Source organism: Cetorhinus maximus, chromosome 4 (assembly GCF_964194155.1).
Source record: "Cetorhinus maximus chromosome 4, sCetMax3.hap1.1, whole genome shotgun sequence".
Lineage (NCBI taxonomy): Eukaryota > Metazoa > Chordata > Chondrichthyes > Lamniformes > Cetorhinidae > Cetorhinus > Cetorhinus maximus.
The window spans coordinates 90,689,909-90,706,558 of record NC_135882.1 but is presented as its reverse complement, the minus strand read 5'-3'; the positions used below and the strand labels follow the sequence as shown (position 1 = coordinate 90,706,558).

General features: G+C 40.2%; 1 protein-coding gene across 1 annotated transcript in view; it reads right to left on the bottom strand.

The window, feature by feature from the left end:
- The window catches only part of LOC144679758 (epidermal retinol dehydrogenase 2-like), a 32,468-nt gene extending 19,507 nt beyond the window's left edge, over positions 1-12,961 (bottom strand). Inside the window, exons 1-2 of the mRNA XM_078540465.1 lie at positions 12,508-12,961; positions 4,216-4,347 (exon numbers count right to left, since the gene is read on the bottom strand). Of these exons, the coding sequence (XP_078396591.1) occupies positions 4,216-4,347; positions 12,508-12,828 (453 nt within the window). The 5' untranslated portion in view covers positions 12,829-12,961. The remainder of the gene's footprint in view (positions 1-4,215; positions 4,348-12,507) is intronic.
- Positions 12,962-16,650: the final 3,689 nt, after the last annotated feature.

Here is a 16,650-nt window from a genome sequence, read left to right as displayed (position 1 = left end):
AAGCTTCTAAGAATTAATACAAAGAAGCCAGCAGTCTGTGACTTGAAACATGAAAGGCTTACACAGGCTGCAGAAGTCACTGAGCTGTAAATGGCAGACTTTGATTTAATCCATCAGGGTGTTGTGGGGGAGGGGTGGGTTACTTTCTACAATTACTGCACATTGAAAAAAAATCAATTGCCAAAAAAGTTAGCATGTTATTGAAGAATTTAACTCTGATTAATTCATTGCCATTAAAGTTATGAAAAGGTTAGACAAATTGGAACCAAGTATGCCTTTCTGCTGTGTATAGAATTTAAGCATGTGGAACAGATTACTGGTTGTGGAACAAAAAACCTTAATGGATTTTAAGGCAGCACTTGACAGGATTGTCAAAAAATAGAATTTGGAGTTGTTGGAAATGTAGCAAGGAAATAAGTCATTCGCTGTTCTAATTGTGCTATGGCACTTCCTTACATATTACTAATTCTTTATTTGCTATTTAAAAATACAAACAGGAACCGATTTAGATATATTTGTGGATATATTTATTCTGCTGAGTTTCTGCACTCAACCATTCTGTGTAAAGAGAACAGAATGAAAACCAGACACCTCTCATAAAAAGAGGTAGGAGGAAGAAAACTAAACAGAGCTTTTCCATGGAGTTATTTTAGGATAATACATTCTAAGAAAATACATTTAAACTAAAGGAACACAGAAACACAGAATTTCATTTTCATTAAAAGTTATTTCATATTAAAGAAGTGATCCAAGTTAATCACATTTCTGAATTTTAAACTTACTATCAATCGCATTCTAAGGTTAAATATATTTTTTATAATATGCTGTCTCTCCCCAGGCTGTACTTTTATACTTTTCACAAGTTGAAGGTGGAATCAGCAACCAGCACAACCCACGTGGAAGATTGAACTAGGTTCAACAGACACCGGTGTTGTTTTTAAATTCGGTTCCAGGACACAACCTATAAAACATGCTAGTAACATGAAAGACGAATACTGAGGATGCTGGAAATTGGAGATAAAAACAGAAAATTCTGGAAATACTCAACAGGTCTGGAAGCATCAGTGAAGAGAGAAACAGTTACCATCTCACAGATGCTACCAAATATGAGAATAAGGTGACTACATATGTTACAACATCTACATTTCTCAAGTAATGTTTTTGATGTATTATCCTGCTTGTGGCAAATTCTAAGGAAATCATAGGCCATTCGTGATAAATATTAAACATTATAGAAATTACAGTAAGGACTATGAACAACCATGGGTCACATTTTATGATAACCGAAGTGCCTTTTGCCACATTTCTATACAAATATAAAGAGGCATTTGTATTGTGGATTATCTTGGTTCCCACAATTGGGCTGTTTTCGTAGAATCAAAGGGCTATGGAATTTACTAACAGCTACAGCATACAGACATTAACACATTGGAGAGGGTGTTTGCATTCTGTTGTGCAGTGGCTATTACATTGGGATCTTGGGAAGTGGGCTAAGAAGCTTTATGTTGTTGCTTTCCATCTTTGTGTGGGGTTTGAAGGCAACTTTGGGACACTCAGGCTCAGCAGTCCAACACAAGTTTAAAAGCAGTTTGAAATGAGGTCAGAGTCAGCAGCATGTAGGAGCCCAGAGGTACATATTCTTTAGAGAGTGGGCACACTGCTGAGGGAAAGGTCTATTGTAGGAAGTGTTGCTAATATCTAGTTCATAATTCATAAGTTTTAAAATATAACTTATAGTTTTAGGAGCTTAAAGTGTTAAACGTAAGGTAAATGGAAAATCCTGACTGAGAAGTGAATGCAATTCACACAAGCTGGGAATTAATTACAGTTAAAAGCTGCCAATGTTTATTTTCCAAGGTCAGAGGGACAGCTATATACTTGAACAATGAATGATACATTTCCTGACCTCTTGGCCAGGATGCCTATTGTTATCTCTGTAAAAAAAGCTAAAAGCTGGCAATTTTGGGAGAGAGGTCATAAAACTCTATTAGAGATATAAACTATTCATGTGTTTTCCTAGAATCAAGGAAAACTTTGGAATTTAAAGATAGTTAATTTACATTTCTACCTGGGGAACAGGCCGGTCAAATTGCCATGCAGATAGTGGTTTCTGGAGCCATGGTTATAAGGTACTTTTGCTTGTGTGCATTTGCTAACAGAAGCAGGCAGCTTAGCTTGGGAACAGACAGAAGCAGTTGCAGCTGTGTTTTGGTGAAGACGGCATCTCATCAGGTGAGTCCAATAGGATGTGATAGGCCTGCATTTCAAGCAGATAAAATACTAGCTTCACCATTCGCTGCATGGAAGGTGGGTAGGGCTCTAACTCAGTTTGGATTTTGTGAGGGAAAAGCAGCTGGAAGATTTACTAGCTTTAAGCTAGAGGAAGAAATCTACAGTGGCCCTCACAGAGCCTTGTGGCAGAAAGCAGCCAGCAGAGTTAGCTTAGAAAGCTGTGGGAAGGCACTGGATATCTGCCGGCAACCAGAACAAGGAGCTGAGGGATCCATCATGTAAAGGGTCGTGTAGCTAAAAGGTTAAGGGAAGGACTCTCAGCAAATTTAAACCCAGAAGTAGCTGGAATACGAAGTAGAATTAAAGTAAATTCTGGAGGGCTGTGGCATAAATTCTGGTAGTCCCAGGAAAAGTGAATGCACCTTCAAGGTTTCATAAGATAAGGGAATTCTTGGGGGCGGGTGCAGGGAGTAAGAAGTAAAACTGAGTTCATAATAACACTAGTTTGCAACCATGTATAAGGTAATAGTGGTTACTTTGTTTAATTGTTTTTGATATATAATGATGTTTGTTTTTTTTGTTGAAAACCATGAAATCTTGTGGTATAATCCAGTCAGTTAATTGATGCATTTTCAGATTTCTTTAAAACTTTAACGGTCCCTAACAGGATCATAACAGAAATGGGAAATACATGCCAACAATGTCCATACCTACAGAGAATCAGAACTACATGTATTGTTTAATTATTTTCCAGCAGATAAACTGTTTTGGTTCGTAGTTTTTTTTTGAGGAATTGAATTTAGATAGCCTTCAGCTCAGTCATCTGTGGTTCTGTGCTGGAACTGAAAGGGAAGGCTACTGTAGGATTTGGCAGATCCAGATCTGAAAGCAGAGTGTAGGGGGAAGGTGAAATAAAAGGACCTCAAACTCCTATAACAAAGGTAATGTCTTGGCTGTGCCTCATTTAAGGGAGACATGAGAGATACAAAAATTAACCTTTCATTCAAACAAACCTGCATATGCTTTGGTGCAGCTGCTGCTGTCTATTACTATAACAGTACCAGGGTGGCCTTGTTAATACTAACAGGGGTAAAGGCAAAGCTGTGTGTTATGGTCCTTTTGTCTGACAAAATGATAGGAGGTTCAGAGATGATATTACCAGTACTGCATTTCTTCCTGAAAATTTATACACTGGTAGAAAAGGAGAATAAAAATTAATTGGAAATGAGTGTTTAGTAGGAAAAAAATAAAATTGCCAGTAATAGTTACTAAGACATTTTTGTTTAACTGACATCTTTGAAGTTGATCAATGTTACTAAATATATCATTATGATTAGTCAGGTCTGATGAAATGGGATTTTCTCATATTGCAAGATATTTAATGTCAGAGATTGATGACATAAATTCAGAAGCTTTTCAAAGGAGGCTAGAGAGCTGAATATGTAAAGAACGTAAAGAGAAAGTTCTGGAAGTTAGAATGAAGTTTTCAGAAAGATTAAAGTTGGTTTAGATCCAAGTAGAGATCCAATTGTTCCAACATGGTATCAAGTCAGATTTTAGTGCTTAGGGAGTGTGGAAAGTGGAAACATGGATTTTCATACATAAACAACTAGCAACATAACTCAGATTTGAAGTGCAATATAACCAGAGCCTCAGCTGACATGGTCAGATGTGAAAAGGGCTGGTGCAAACTCAGAGTTCTTTGCGGCTTTCAATGATGTCCCCTCAAATTCAACATCAATAAACTGAAAATCATGTACAGGTGGTGGTCATATCCTTCCTCTTTAAAATTTAAGTTAGATCATGTTAGAAAAATTAAAAAACATTTTAAAAATCTTTATTATCAGGCCAAAGGTAAAATAAAATGCAAAGAATGCTTGTTTTGTAGCTTACATTTTATTGAAACTCATTAATAACAGGCTACACAAGATTGTCAACTTCCGATTCAAATCATCAACTAATTAACAGTACTGAATTGCTTACCCAAAAATGTGCAAGACTGTTCACTTCCATGGTTTTCTCTAGCATGGCATCTGGTGAATCAATAAAGTTCTTTCCTGTGACAATACCTGCGTTGTTTATCAGAATGCTGACATCTCCAACCTCTCTTTTCACCTGTCAAAAAAATTTGTATAAACAGCAACACATACACCACTAAATAGCAACACATAATCCAAACTCTTTGCCTAAAGTCCATTTTCCTATATTTACTAGAGTTATTCCATTGTTTCTTTAACTCGTTTGTACTCTAGTTTATGAAGTGTTAAGTGCATTAATCATACTTCTATTTACATTATGTTGTTTACTAGAAATCAGAAACATAACATATAAAATCAAAACAAAGAACCCTTCCTCAACAGCCTATCCTTGGATCCAGGGTATTGAACATATCATTAGAAGTCAGCAATAAGCTAAGCATTTGAATTAGACAAAATGAAACCTTTGGTTGCTAAAGTATGATTTAGAAACAAAGTAACGTAGGAATAGGAGAAGGCCATTCAACTCAAGACTGTTCTGCTGTTTAATGAAATCATGGCTTATCAGAGACCTAATTCCATATTACTCCTTAATACTTTTGGATAATAAATATATAAATATCTTTCATAGATTTAAAGCTTCCAATTGACCTAGTATCAATTGCCATTTGCGGAAGAGAATTCTGAAGTTCTATTACTGCGTGTGTATGTGTTTCCTAATTGGATTCCTGTAAATTTTGGCTCTAATTTTTGGATTCTCTTAAATATTCGTTCATGGGGTATGCTGCTTCTGGAACGCCCTCCTGGACTCTTCATTGAACCAGGGTTGATCCCCTGGCTTGATGGTAAGGGTAGAGCGGGGAATATGCCAGGCCATGATTGTGATCGAGTATAATACTGCTGCTGCTGATGGCCCACTGTCTCATGGGTGCCCAGTCTTGAATTGCTAGATCTGTTTGAAACCTATCCCACTTAGCATGGTGGTAGTGCCACACAGCACAATGGAGGGTATCCTCAATGTGAAGATGGGGCTTCATCTCCACAAAGACTGTGCAGTGATCACTCCTACTGATGCTGTCATGGACAGATGTTTCTGGTGCCGAGTGGTCTGTCTGGTTTTATTCTTTACAGAGTTCGTAGTGGTTTGATACAACTGAAATTGCCTACTAAGCCACTCAGAGGGCATTTAAGATTGAACCACATTGCTGTGGATCTGGAGTCACATGTAGGCCCAACCAGGCAAGGACAGCAGACTTCCCTCCCTAAAGGACATTAGTGGCAAGCTATATTCACGCCACTAAAGTGCCGGACAATGACCATCTCCAACAAGAGAAAATTATTCTACGGCATTACCATCACTGAATCCCCCACTATCAACATCCTGGGGGGTTACCATTGACTAGAAACTGAACTGGACCAGCCATTTAAATGCTGTGGCTACAAGAACAGGTCAGAGGCTGGGAATTTTGCGGCGAGTAACTCACCTGCTGACTCCCCAAAGCCTGTCCACCATCTACAAGGGAGAAGTCTGGAATGTGATGGAATACTCCCCTGTGGCCTGGATGAGTGCAGCTCTGACAATACAGGAACCTCAACATCATCCAGGACAAAGCAGCCCACTGATTGGCACCCCATCCACAAATATTCACTCCCTCCATCACTAATGCACAGTGGCAGCAGTGAGTGCCATCTACAAGATGTACTGAAGCAACTCGCCAAGGCTCCTTTGACAGCACCTTCCAAACCCAAAATCTTTACCATCAAGAAGGTTAAGGGCAACAGATTCACGGAAACACCACCACCTGCAAATTCTCCTCCAAGCCACACACCATACTGATTTGGAACTATATTGATCTTCCTTCACTGACCCTGGGTCAAATTCCTGGAACAGCAGTTCAAGGTGGCTCAACATCACCTTCTCAAGGGAAATTAGGGATGGGCAATAAACACTGGCCTAGACAGTGACACCTGCATCCTGTGAAAAAACAAAAAATAAAACAAAACTTCAATTTTAGTTAACAATCTCTTATGAGGGACTTCATCAAAGTCGATATAAATAACATTCATAGCCGTTCCCCTGTCCACTACTTTAATCACCTCTTCAAAAAGTTCAATCAGGTTCATCAGGCATGACCCACCCTTTACAAATCCCTGCTGGTTTCCTTTCAATGAACACCTTGAAAGTTTTTAGCTGACCACTCACCTTATCCTTAATTGTGGACTCTAGCAATTTCCCAGCAACAAATGTTAGGTTCACTGGTCAATAATTCCCTAGTTTCCCTCTGTCACTCTTTTTTAACTCCGCAGTGACATGAGCAATTTTCCAATCTAAAGGAACGACTCCCAAGTCAAGAGAACTTTGGAGTCTTATAGCTAGGGCATGTCCCGTCCATGCTGATCAAAATGGTGATAGGAGAGAGAGAAGGTTACAGCAAAGAGGCTCACAATATTTAAAGTTGCCATTAATTTACCAATCTATTAACCAAAAGCAATCTTTGAGACAATGTTTCTCTCCAATTGAATGAAGCTGCTCAGAATCAGAGGCTCTGACAGGAGTGAGAGGTCAGAAAAATGTACAGCAACATCTAATAAACCACCAATGGTTCAATTTGAAACTAAAAGCAGGATTTGGAAAGTTAGAACAGTGTGGCAGAAGTTTCACTATTCACACATAAAGATCCACCTAACATACAGAACATAATTACAGAATACCAGGATCTGATAACAAAAACGTAAATTAATATGAATGCAGGTATAATTTGTGATTTGATGAAGGGTGCCAGATTTTAAGTATTCTTACTTTGTGGATAGAGTGAAACGTTTCTTCCTCAAAAGACAAACCTGGACTGCATCAAAAGTAATATAAACAACACATTTTGCACCATCAACAACAGATACCAACAACATAGACTGTGGTGGACCAGTATTTTTTTACTCCACTACAACACGAGTGCTCACCTATTATAAAAAGGACAGGAAAGGGAATTATACTAACTTGCTTTCACACAGAATTTACTGAAGCTCTGCCTATGGAGAAGTAGCTAGGTTAAGGTACAAGTGCTATAGCATCATTTACAGCACAGGAAACGGCCATTTGGACCGAGTCCATGCCAGCTCCCTGCAGAGAAATCCAGTAAATCCCACTCCCCTGCTCAATCCCCGTAACCCTGCAAGTTTGTTTTCTACAAGTGGTCATCCAGTTTCCTTTGAAATCATTGATTGTTTCCGCTTCCACCATTCTCATAGACAATGAGTTCCTAGTCATTACCACTCTCCGCATAAAAAAGTTCTTCTTCACATTCCCCCTGCAACTCTTGCCCAAAATGTTAAATCAATCACCTAGTCCATATGCCATTAGTTAATAGGAACAGTTTTTCCTTTTCTACCCTATCTAAGATCATCATAATCTTGTATACCTCCAATAAAATCTCCCCTCAATCTCCTTTGCTCCAAGGAGAGCAACCCCAGCCTTTTCAACCTAACCTTGTAACTAATACCCTCCGATTCCCCGGAACCATTCTGATAAATCTCCTCTGCACCCTCTCAAAGACCGTCACATCTTTCCTAAAGCGTGGTGATCAGAACTGGATGGAATACTCCCGTTGGGGCCTAATCAGAGCTTTATAAAGATTTAGCATTATAAAGGTCATAGAGAACCACTGAGCTACAGCCAGGAGCATAGTAAAGGTCTTAGTTCAGCCACAGGTTGTATCAACTTTATGAACTTTGATTTTGTAGGAATCTGAGCTAATAAGGACTTTTTTTTGGTTGATTATATCCCTAATTTGTTAATTCCTTTGCAATTTTATTTGTATGTAACATAAATTTCTCAAAAATAGTATTCATTATGTATCTAATACAGGGCAAACTAGAAAATTAGCAAAAGCTGACCAATAGCTTTAAATGAAACTGGCACAGCTCCAAAAACTGACAATTTAAGTTTGGGCCCGACATGTGAAAACAATAGTTAAATGTGATCTGGTGCACTATTCCTTCATTTGGAGAAATAAAAACCCTAAAAGAAACCAGAATCAAATATAGAAGGCAGAAAATTACAGGTGCATTTTTGGAAAGGGTGGGGATGAGGTGGGGGTGGCAGGGGAAAACATCTGGGAGTGTGCTCCTAGTAGGATTTGAATTGTTACAGTGATAATTATGATTAATTTAAGCACTTTTATACATTTTGCTTAAAAACAAAATTTAAAATGTAAAGTGAAATTTAGATTTACCTCAACTGTCCTTCCATCTCCCACCACTACACCTATTGCTCCAGGCCCATTCACCGAAGCAGTGCAACCCATCCAAATCATTACCCTTCCATGGAGCCTAGTTTTTCTTCAAGCTGCCCAGATACTGGAACTTTTCTTCCTCTCCAACCCAATTAAACTGGTACCTGCTCTGCTTGAGAGTTCAGACCTCAATTTTCTGATATTTGACCACTCATGCTAGTATCAAAGGTAGGCACTGTGGCAAATTTAAAATACCACCTCAATATAATAATTCAAAACTTTATTGTACAAATAACTGATTTTGTTTAGAAAACTCACCATTTTAAACTTTCAAGAGCAATTTACTATGCCCAGATTCTGCACCTGTGTGTACTGCTCATCTGCTTTCCACAAAAGCTGCTATTTTACGCCTTGTTGTCTCACTTGACTCATCATAGCCTAAGGAGACAGCTAGCTGTCACATGGCAACTAGCTAAACTGTGGACTTTTCACTTAAAGCACCCGGGGCTAAAAGTCCATAGTACTTCTAGCACAGTTCTGTGTTAAGTTCACTCAGTGTGGTGGGATCCAGCATCTGGAACCGTAGTGTCCCAAATTTTCCCACCAGTTTCTGTCCACTACAAATATGGTTCTCTGCATCAAAAGGGGTGTGGCCAAACAGGGTACAGCCAGTGCAGGAGTTTCCTTGTCCTCAGTCTGGGAATAGAATTGTGGGCCAGAATGATGAATGAGAGCAAGTGACCAGCTGGCTGAAAACCATCTTAGGGCCTTTGAAAGCCTTAAGTATTTGAGCCCAATTTTTCTTTAGAACATGGGAAATAGGAGGTGCAGGCCATTTAACCCCTTGAGCTTGCTCTTCCATTCAAGTAGATCATGGCTGATCTTCTACCTCAATGCCATTTCCCCACAATTCCTCATATCCCTTGATATCTTTCAATATCTAAAAATCTGCTGATCTCTGTCTTGAACATAGTGAATGAGACTCCGAAAATGTACCACCATTTGGGGAAGAAATTCCTCATCTCAGTCCTTGACAGCCTACTCCTTTATCCTAGACTGTGTCCCTGGTTCTAGATGCCACCCAACCAGGAGAAACATCCTTCCTGTATCTACCCTGTTGAACCCTGTAAGAATTTTTCTAAACTCTAGCGAATACAGGCCCATCTCCTCAATCTTTTCTCATAGGATAATCCCACCATCCCAGGAATCAGTCTGGTGAAATTTCACTGCACTCCCTCCATGGCAAGTATATCCTTCCTTAGGTAAGGGGGCCAAAACTATACACTATACTCCCATGTGCAGTCTCACCAATGCTCTATACAACTTCAGCAAGACTTCTTTACTCCTGTACTCATATCCTCTTGTAATAAAGGCCAACATACCATTTTCCTTCCTAATTGCTTGCTGCACCCACATGTTAACTTTCAGCAACTCATGAACACCACCTAGGTCCCTTACCATTACTCTTACCATTTAAGAAATACTCTGCATTTCTGTTTTTCCTACCAAAGTGGATAACTTCACATTTTTCCATATTATAATCCATCTGGCATGCTCTTGCCCAATCACTAAACCCATTTAAATCCCTTGAAGCCTCTTTACATCCTCCTCACAACTCAGATTCCCACCTAGTTTTGTCTCATCAGCAAACTTGGAAATATTACAATTGATCGCATATCCAAATTGTGAATCGCTCAGGCCCAAGTACTGCTCCTAGCAGTGCCCCACTAGTCACACGCTGTGGACCTGAGAAGGACCCGTTTATTCCTACTCCCTGTTTTTTGTCCGTTAACTAATTCTCAATCCACGTTAGTATGTTAGCCCCTAACCCATGTGCTCTAATTTTGCTTACTAACCTCTTGTGTGGGGCTTTACTGAAAGCATTCTGAAAATCTAAAGACAACACATCCACTGGTTCCCCCTTATCTATTCTACTAGTTACATCCTCAAAAAACTCCAACTGGTTTGTCAAACATGATTTCCTTTTCAGAAATCCAGGCTGACTCTGCCTAATCCTACCAGTATTTTCTAAGTGTTCAGCTATCACATCCTTTAGAATACTTTCTAGCATTTTCCCTACTACAGATGCAAAGCTAACAGGTCTATGGGTCCCAGTTTTCTCTCTCCTTTCTAAAATAGTGGGGTTATATTTGCTATCTTCTAATCTGCAGGAACCATTCCAGAATCTATAAAATTTTGATGACCACCAATTCATCCACTATCTCTATAGCTGCCACTTTCAACACTCTGGGATACAGATTATCAGTTCCAGGGAATTTATTAACTTTCAGTCCTAATAATTTCTCTAGTACAACTTGTTTACTAACCTCTTTCAAACAGTTGTTTAATAGTACAGAACTTGAGTATTGCTGATTAAAAGAGGCATGCTAGCTAACCTTTACGTTTTGCACTCATCAGGAAAGCTCGCAAGAAATTACCAAGAGTAACAGGAATTGTTTTGCAAGCTATTCTGATAGGTGCAAGACGAAAAGCTTAGTTAGCATGTCTCTATTTTCAGCAATAATCTCTTTTAGTTCCTCATGCTCACTAGTCCCTTGGCTCTAGTATTTTTGGGACAACTTCTATATGTTCCTCTATGAAGACAGTCAACATTTTTGTTTCGTTTCTCTGCCACTTCCTTATTCCCCTTTATATATTCTCCTGTCTCTGTCTGTAGTGAGCCCACATTTGTTTTTGCTAATCTATTCCTTTTTACATACCTATAGAAGCTTTTACAGTCATTTTTTATGTCTCTCACTAGTTTACTCTCATTCTATTTTCTATCTCTTTATTAGTTTCTTGATCTTCCTATGTTGAATTCTTAAAAAGCTCCTAATTCTCAGGCTTACTACATTTTTGACAACTTTATAAGCCTCTTCCTTTGATCTGATGCAATCATTAACTTCTCATTAGCCACTTCACTTTTCCTGTGGATTTTTGTTCCTTATTAAATGAATGTATATCTGTTATAAATCCTGTATTAATTCTTTAAATGCTAGCCATTGCCGTCAAACCTTTTATTGTGGTTTCCTAATCTAGCACAGCCAACATGCCACTCAAACCTTTATCGTTTCCTTTGTTTAGATTTAAGATTCCAGTTTCAGATTGAACATCATCTCTTTCAAACTTAATGCCAATTTTTATCATATTGTGGTCAATCTTCCCTAAAGGCTCCTTTACAAAAAGGCTATTAATCAACCCTTTCTCATTGCACAATACTAGATCTAAGATAGCCTGTTCCCTACTTAGTTCCTCAACATACTGTTCTAGAAAACCATCTTGTATACATACTAGGAATTCATCCTCCAAAGCATTAGTGGACTCATCCCACTTGTATGTGCCCATTGCCAGCATTTAGAGGTTCTTTTTCTCTGGCTATTGGGGCAGGAAACACTTTCAAGTTACCAACAGTCACAGACTGCAACTTCTTTGGAGTACAATCACAGTTCTTGGTTTTCCGGGAGTGGGACATGAACCCACAACCCTCTGATTCAAAGGCGAGGGTGCATATGGACTGAGCCACAGCTGACACCTCGAACCCTTGCAGGTCCTGGAATTTAACAACTTAGCTTTGGTATCCTGGATTAAGGATTGGAAAATTGACGAGGGTTCCTGCCACATGAGTCAAGCAGGCCTGTTTGTGTACGGGGGCAGGGGTGGGTTGGTGGATTCTAAACACCAATTTACCAAACAGTTCACTTGCACTCAAGTGCAATGCCTCACATGACCAGGTATTTGGGTGTTGACCAAAATAATTGGTGAGGATGGTTCAGATTTACCATTGCTTTTAAGATTTCCATATTTTTTTCCTGGGGCGAGGGGGTGTGATAGTGGGAAGATTTCCAAACTAAAATCATATTTTTTTCCTGGGGCGAGGGGGTGTGATAGTGGGAAGATTTCCAAACTAAAATCATAGAATGACACAAAAAAACCTGTGCTAGTGGGATTTATTTACTTGACAAAGAGAAAGTGATGATACAGCCTCTGCGTGTATTGTATTTAACCCCTCCTCCCCCTCCGGGAAGTAATGCAAGTCCTCGCTCGCAGTTTTCAGAATGTATTTTCTTTACCTCGTCGGCTACTTCGTAGACAGAAGTCCTCTTGCTGCAATCACACGTGTAGGTGTAGACCCGGGAAGCTCCGCTCTCTCGGGCCTGCCGGGCAGACTCCTTGTTGCCTTCCTCATTGATGTCCCAGAGCACGAGCGTGGCGTGTCGGCGGGCGAACTCGAGCGCCACGAGCCGCCCGATGCCGCTGCCAGCCCCGGTCACCAGCACTATCTCCCCGCTCACATTCTTCCTCCGCACCGGCACTACCAGCAGCACCAGAGCTTCCAGAATGTAATACAGCGATAGGAACAGTGTGAGAAGCGACTCCAGAAGGAATTTCATTTCTTCTTCCTTGTTTGCTGCCAACCTGTTGCGTTTGTGTGCAACTGCCGCAGAAAACCGACGACCTTTGCTCCAAACCGCTTCAGTCCAAAGCGGACATTGCAAATCAGCCTCTCCTGTGTTGCAATTCTCCGATCTTGGGCGTATAAGCTAAAGTTCGCATTCTTGTTTTGCTTGTAATTCATTATCAGTGTCCCAATATTGCCATCTACTGGTTTAGGAGCACTGAAATCACACATGGCTGCTTCGTGCTGCTGTGGTGATAAGTGTAAAAAGCTTAACAGCTCCATTGGTTGGTGATATTTGTAATAGAGCAGTCTGTCACATATAGGGTCAACGTGGCTGAGTACAGTACCACCCACACAGTGATGTAAAAGAACACTTGACCTGCACGCAGAGTCGGCCTAGTGCTGAACAGAGCTGTGGAGACAGCCCTAGTCTATACCCTTTAGGTATATTTGTAAATAGTTCTGAGTCAATAAAGATTTTTAGTTCTGATGAAGAGTCATTCAGACTCAAAACGTTAACTCTCTTCCTCTCGACAGATGCTATCAGACTTGCTGAGTTTTTCCAGCAATTTTTGTTTTTGTTAAAGATTTATAGTTAACCTACATATGACTATGAAGACTTCTTCAGGCCTACTGAACTGTAACCAACACCCTACAACATGGTGTCAACTTGTGTAAGATCCCCAAACAGCACAGAAAGTGAGACTAGGATGCTTTGGTAAAAACCGTTTACTGCTTGCTACAAAGCTCATTTCTCAATTCAAACACCGTCTCACCCAGTGCTGGCCGACTCTTTATATACACATCTGAGTACAATTAACTAACTAATACCCAACACCGGTTTCCCTTATTACCTTAAACTACTGGGTATTTAACATCCATCAACAGACACCAATACGCACCTCAGTACTAAATGGTTTGTCCCTTATTCTGAGACTTCATCCCCTGGTTCTAGACTCCCTAGTCAAGGGAAACATCATTCCTGTATCTACCCTGTCGAACCCTATACAAATTTTCTATGTTTGAATGACATCACCTCTCATTCTACTAAACTCCAGAGAATAAAGGCCCAGCCTGTTTAATCTTTCCTCATAGGACAATCCCTCCACCCCAGGAATGAATTTAGTGAACTTTTGTTGCACTCCCTCTATGGCAAGTATATCTTTCGTTAAGTAAGGAGACCAGAACGGCACACAGGTATGGTCTCACCAAGGCTCTATATAATTGCAGTAAGATATCTTTACTCCTATACTCAAATCCTCTTGTAATAAAGGCCAACATGCCATTTGCCTTCTCACTTGCTTGCTGCACCTGCATGTTAGCTTTCAGTGACTCATGAACAAAGATAGCCAAGTCCCTTCCTATCTGATGAAATCTAAAATAAACAAACCCTGCGAAAAGAAAATGAAATAACGTTGGAAAATGTTTGCATCAAATCTGAAGTGGAAGATTTGAACCACAAAATTTAAGCTGAGTATTTAGCTTTGAAAATGCAGGACAAAATAAAGTTTTCAATGAACCAAACTGTTTGAGATTTGAACAAACAAGTTTCTGAAGTGTCACAAAGACACCAGGAGGAAATAACAAGTATGAATTCCATTGTTGGCAAATTGAAGCGGGAGTTGGGAGGCACAAAATGCACTCAAAGAAATTGTGGCCTTGAAAGACTCCTCGAGGAACCAATATATGCCCCTGGGAAAACATGAGGAGTTAAAAAAGAAGTTGAATACTACTTCAGAAAAAGCTTAATTGGAAGCATCAGTAGTAACAAAGCAATGCACTGAAGCAAAGAGTGAGAAGGCAAGGGTTGAATGGGAAAGTAAACAATTGAAAGAACAGCTAACACTCCTTCAAGATCAGATTCAAAAACCGTACATAACCCTTCAGCAGCATGAAGGAGTAAAGACCACCTTGAACAGCAGAATAGAGGGCCAGTAGAACAAACTTGATGGAATCTGTTAAATTACAAGAAAACTCAAGACAAAGTAATTGCACTTTGCAAAGAAAAGGAAAACCTGCTAAAGGACCTTCACATGCCACAAGGATCCCTCTGGTCAAAGTCTGTTCCTCTGGAAAATTATGAAGTGAAGCAAGGGACTTGGTGAATGCAGCTCCCACAACACTCAAGAAGTTTGACACTGTCCAGGACAAAGCAGCCTGCTTGATTGGCACCATACCCACAAACGTTCACTCCCTCCATCACTGATGCACAGTGGCAGCAGTGTGTACCATTTGCAAGGTGCACTGCAGGAATTCACCAAGGCTCCTTAGACACTACCTTCCAAACCCATGACCACTATGATCTAGAAGGACAAGGGCAGCAGATAGATGGGAACATCACCACCTAGAAGTTTCCCTCCAAGTCACTCACCACCCTGACTTGGAAATATATCACCGTTTCTTCACTGTGACTGGGTCAAAATTCTGGAACTTCCTTCTTAACAGCACTGTGGATGTGCCTACACCACATGGACTGCAGCGGTTCAAGAAGGCAGCTCACCATCACCTTATCAAGGGCAACTAGGGATGGGCAATAAATGCTGGCCCAGCCAGCAAAGCTCACATCCTGTGAATGAATTAAAAAAATCTTCTATGTTCCAGAAGGAAGTGAAGAGGTACAAGAAAGAGACTACTGAGCTGAAGAAAATGGTTGAACATTTGGAGAAAACTTGGGAAAAAGTTACATTTCCAAAGATGTATATGCAGAGATGAAAATTAAGAACCTAGAAAGGCAAGAACAAGCAGAAATTCTCACAAAAGAGCATGAAGAGTCTCAGATACAATTGGCAGAAGTGCAATTACAGAACATGAACTTGAAGGGTAGCACAGAGGAATTATGCTCTGCTAAAAAAAACTGATCAGCATAGAAAACCAACTTTCACATACGAAAGATGAGCTTGTAATGGAAAAATGAGAATTGATGACAACACTGGAATGTGCCTCAAAGGATGTAGAACACTTGAAAGATAACTTGAAATGCTTAAATGACAAACTTGTAGAAGCACATTCAACAAAGACAGATCTTCATTTAAAACTTGATGAACTTCAAGTATCTGAAGTCTCCAGTAAGTATTGTGCCGAATGCCTGGAAAAGAAGAAAATACGCAAAACCATGGGTAAAATTGTGAAACAAGTGGAAACAAGGGTTCCATTTTTGAAATGTAAATTTCCACATATGCTGTGATGGCCCATACGATGACGGAAGAAGCGGAAAAAGTGACAAGGAGACGAGCACAACGTTCATCCACCCGCAAGTAATGAGTTAGGGGAACAACCACCAACCAGCACAACAGCCGAATCTACCAATTGCGGTTCAACATAAAAGAATTGAAGAAAAAGGATGAAAATATAAACACATGCCAGAACAGCCTCTGAACCTACAGAAAGAACCAGCAGTGACAGAGCCTACCACTCCTCTGACAGTAGTGCGAATGAGATATGGAGGGGTTATAAGGCCTCCAGACTGCCTGATCCTTTGAATTCAAGGGCCAGAATTCTCTCATTGGCGTGCGAGGGCGGGCCCTGCATGTCAACGCATAAAATGATGCACGGTGACGTCGGGCGAGCGTCCCAACGTCACTGCGCATCATTGCAATATTTAGGTGGGTAGGCTCATGATGTTCTCGGACTTGAGGCAGCAATTGTCTGTAATTTTTCAGGGCCCATGCGATCTTCAGGATGTCGCACAGGCGCAACGGGCAGGCGGGTAGGAGACATTTGTATAAACCTCATCCACGGGTGGGATAAGAGGGGTGAGTGGGTTCGCAAGTGATTTCTGTTAGATATTTAATTGTGAAACTTACTGCTACTTGCC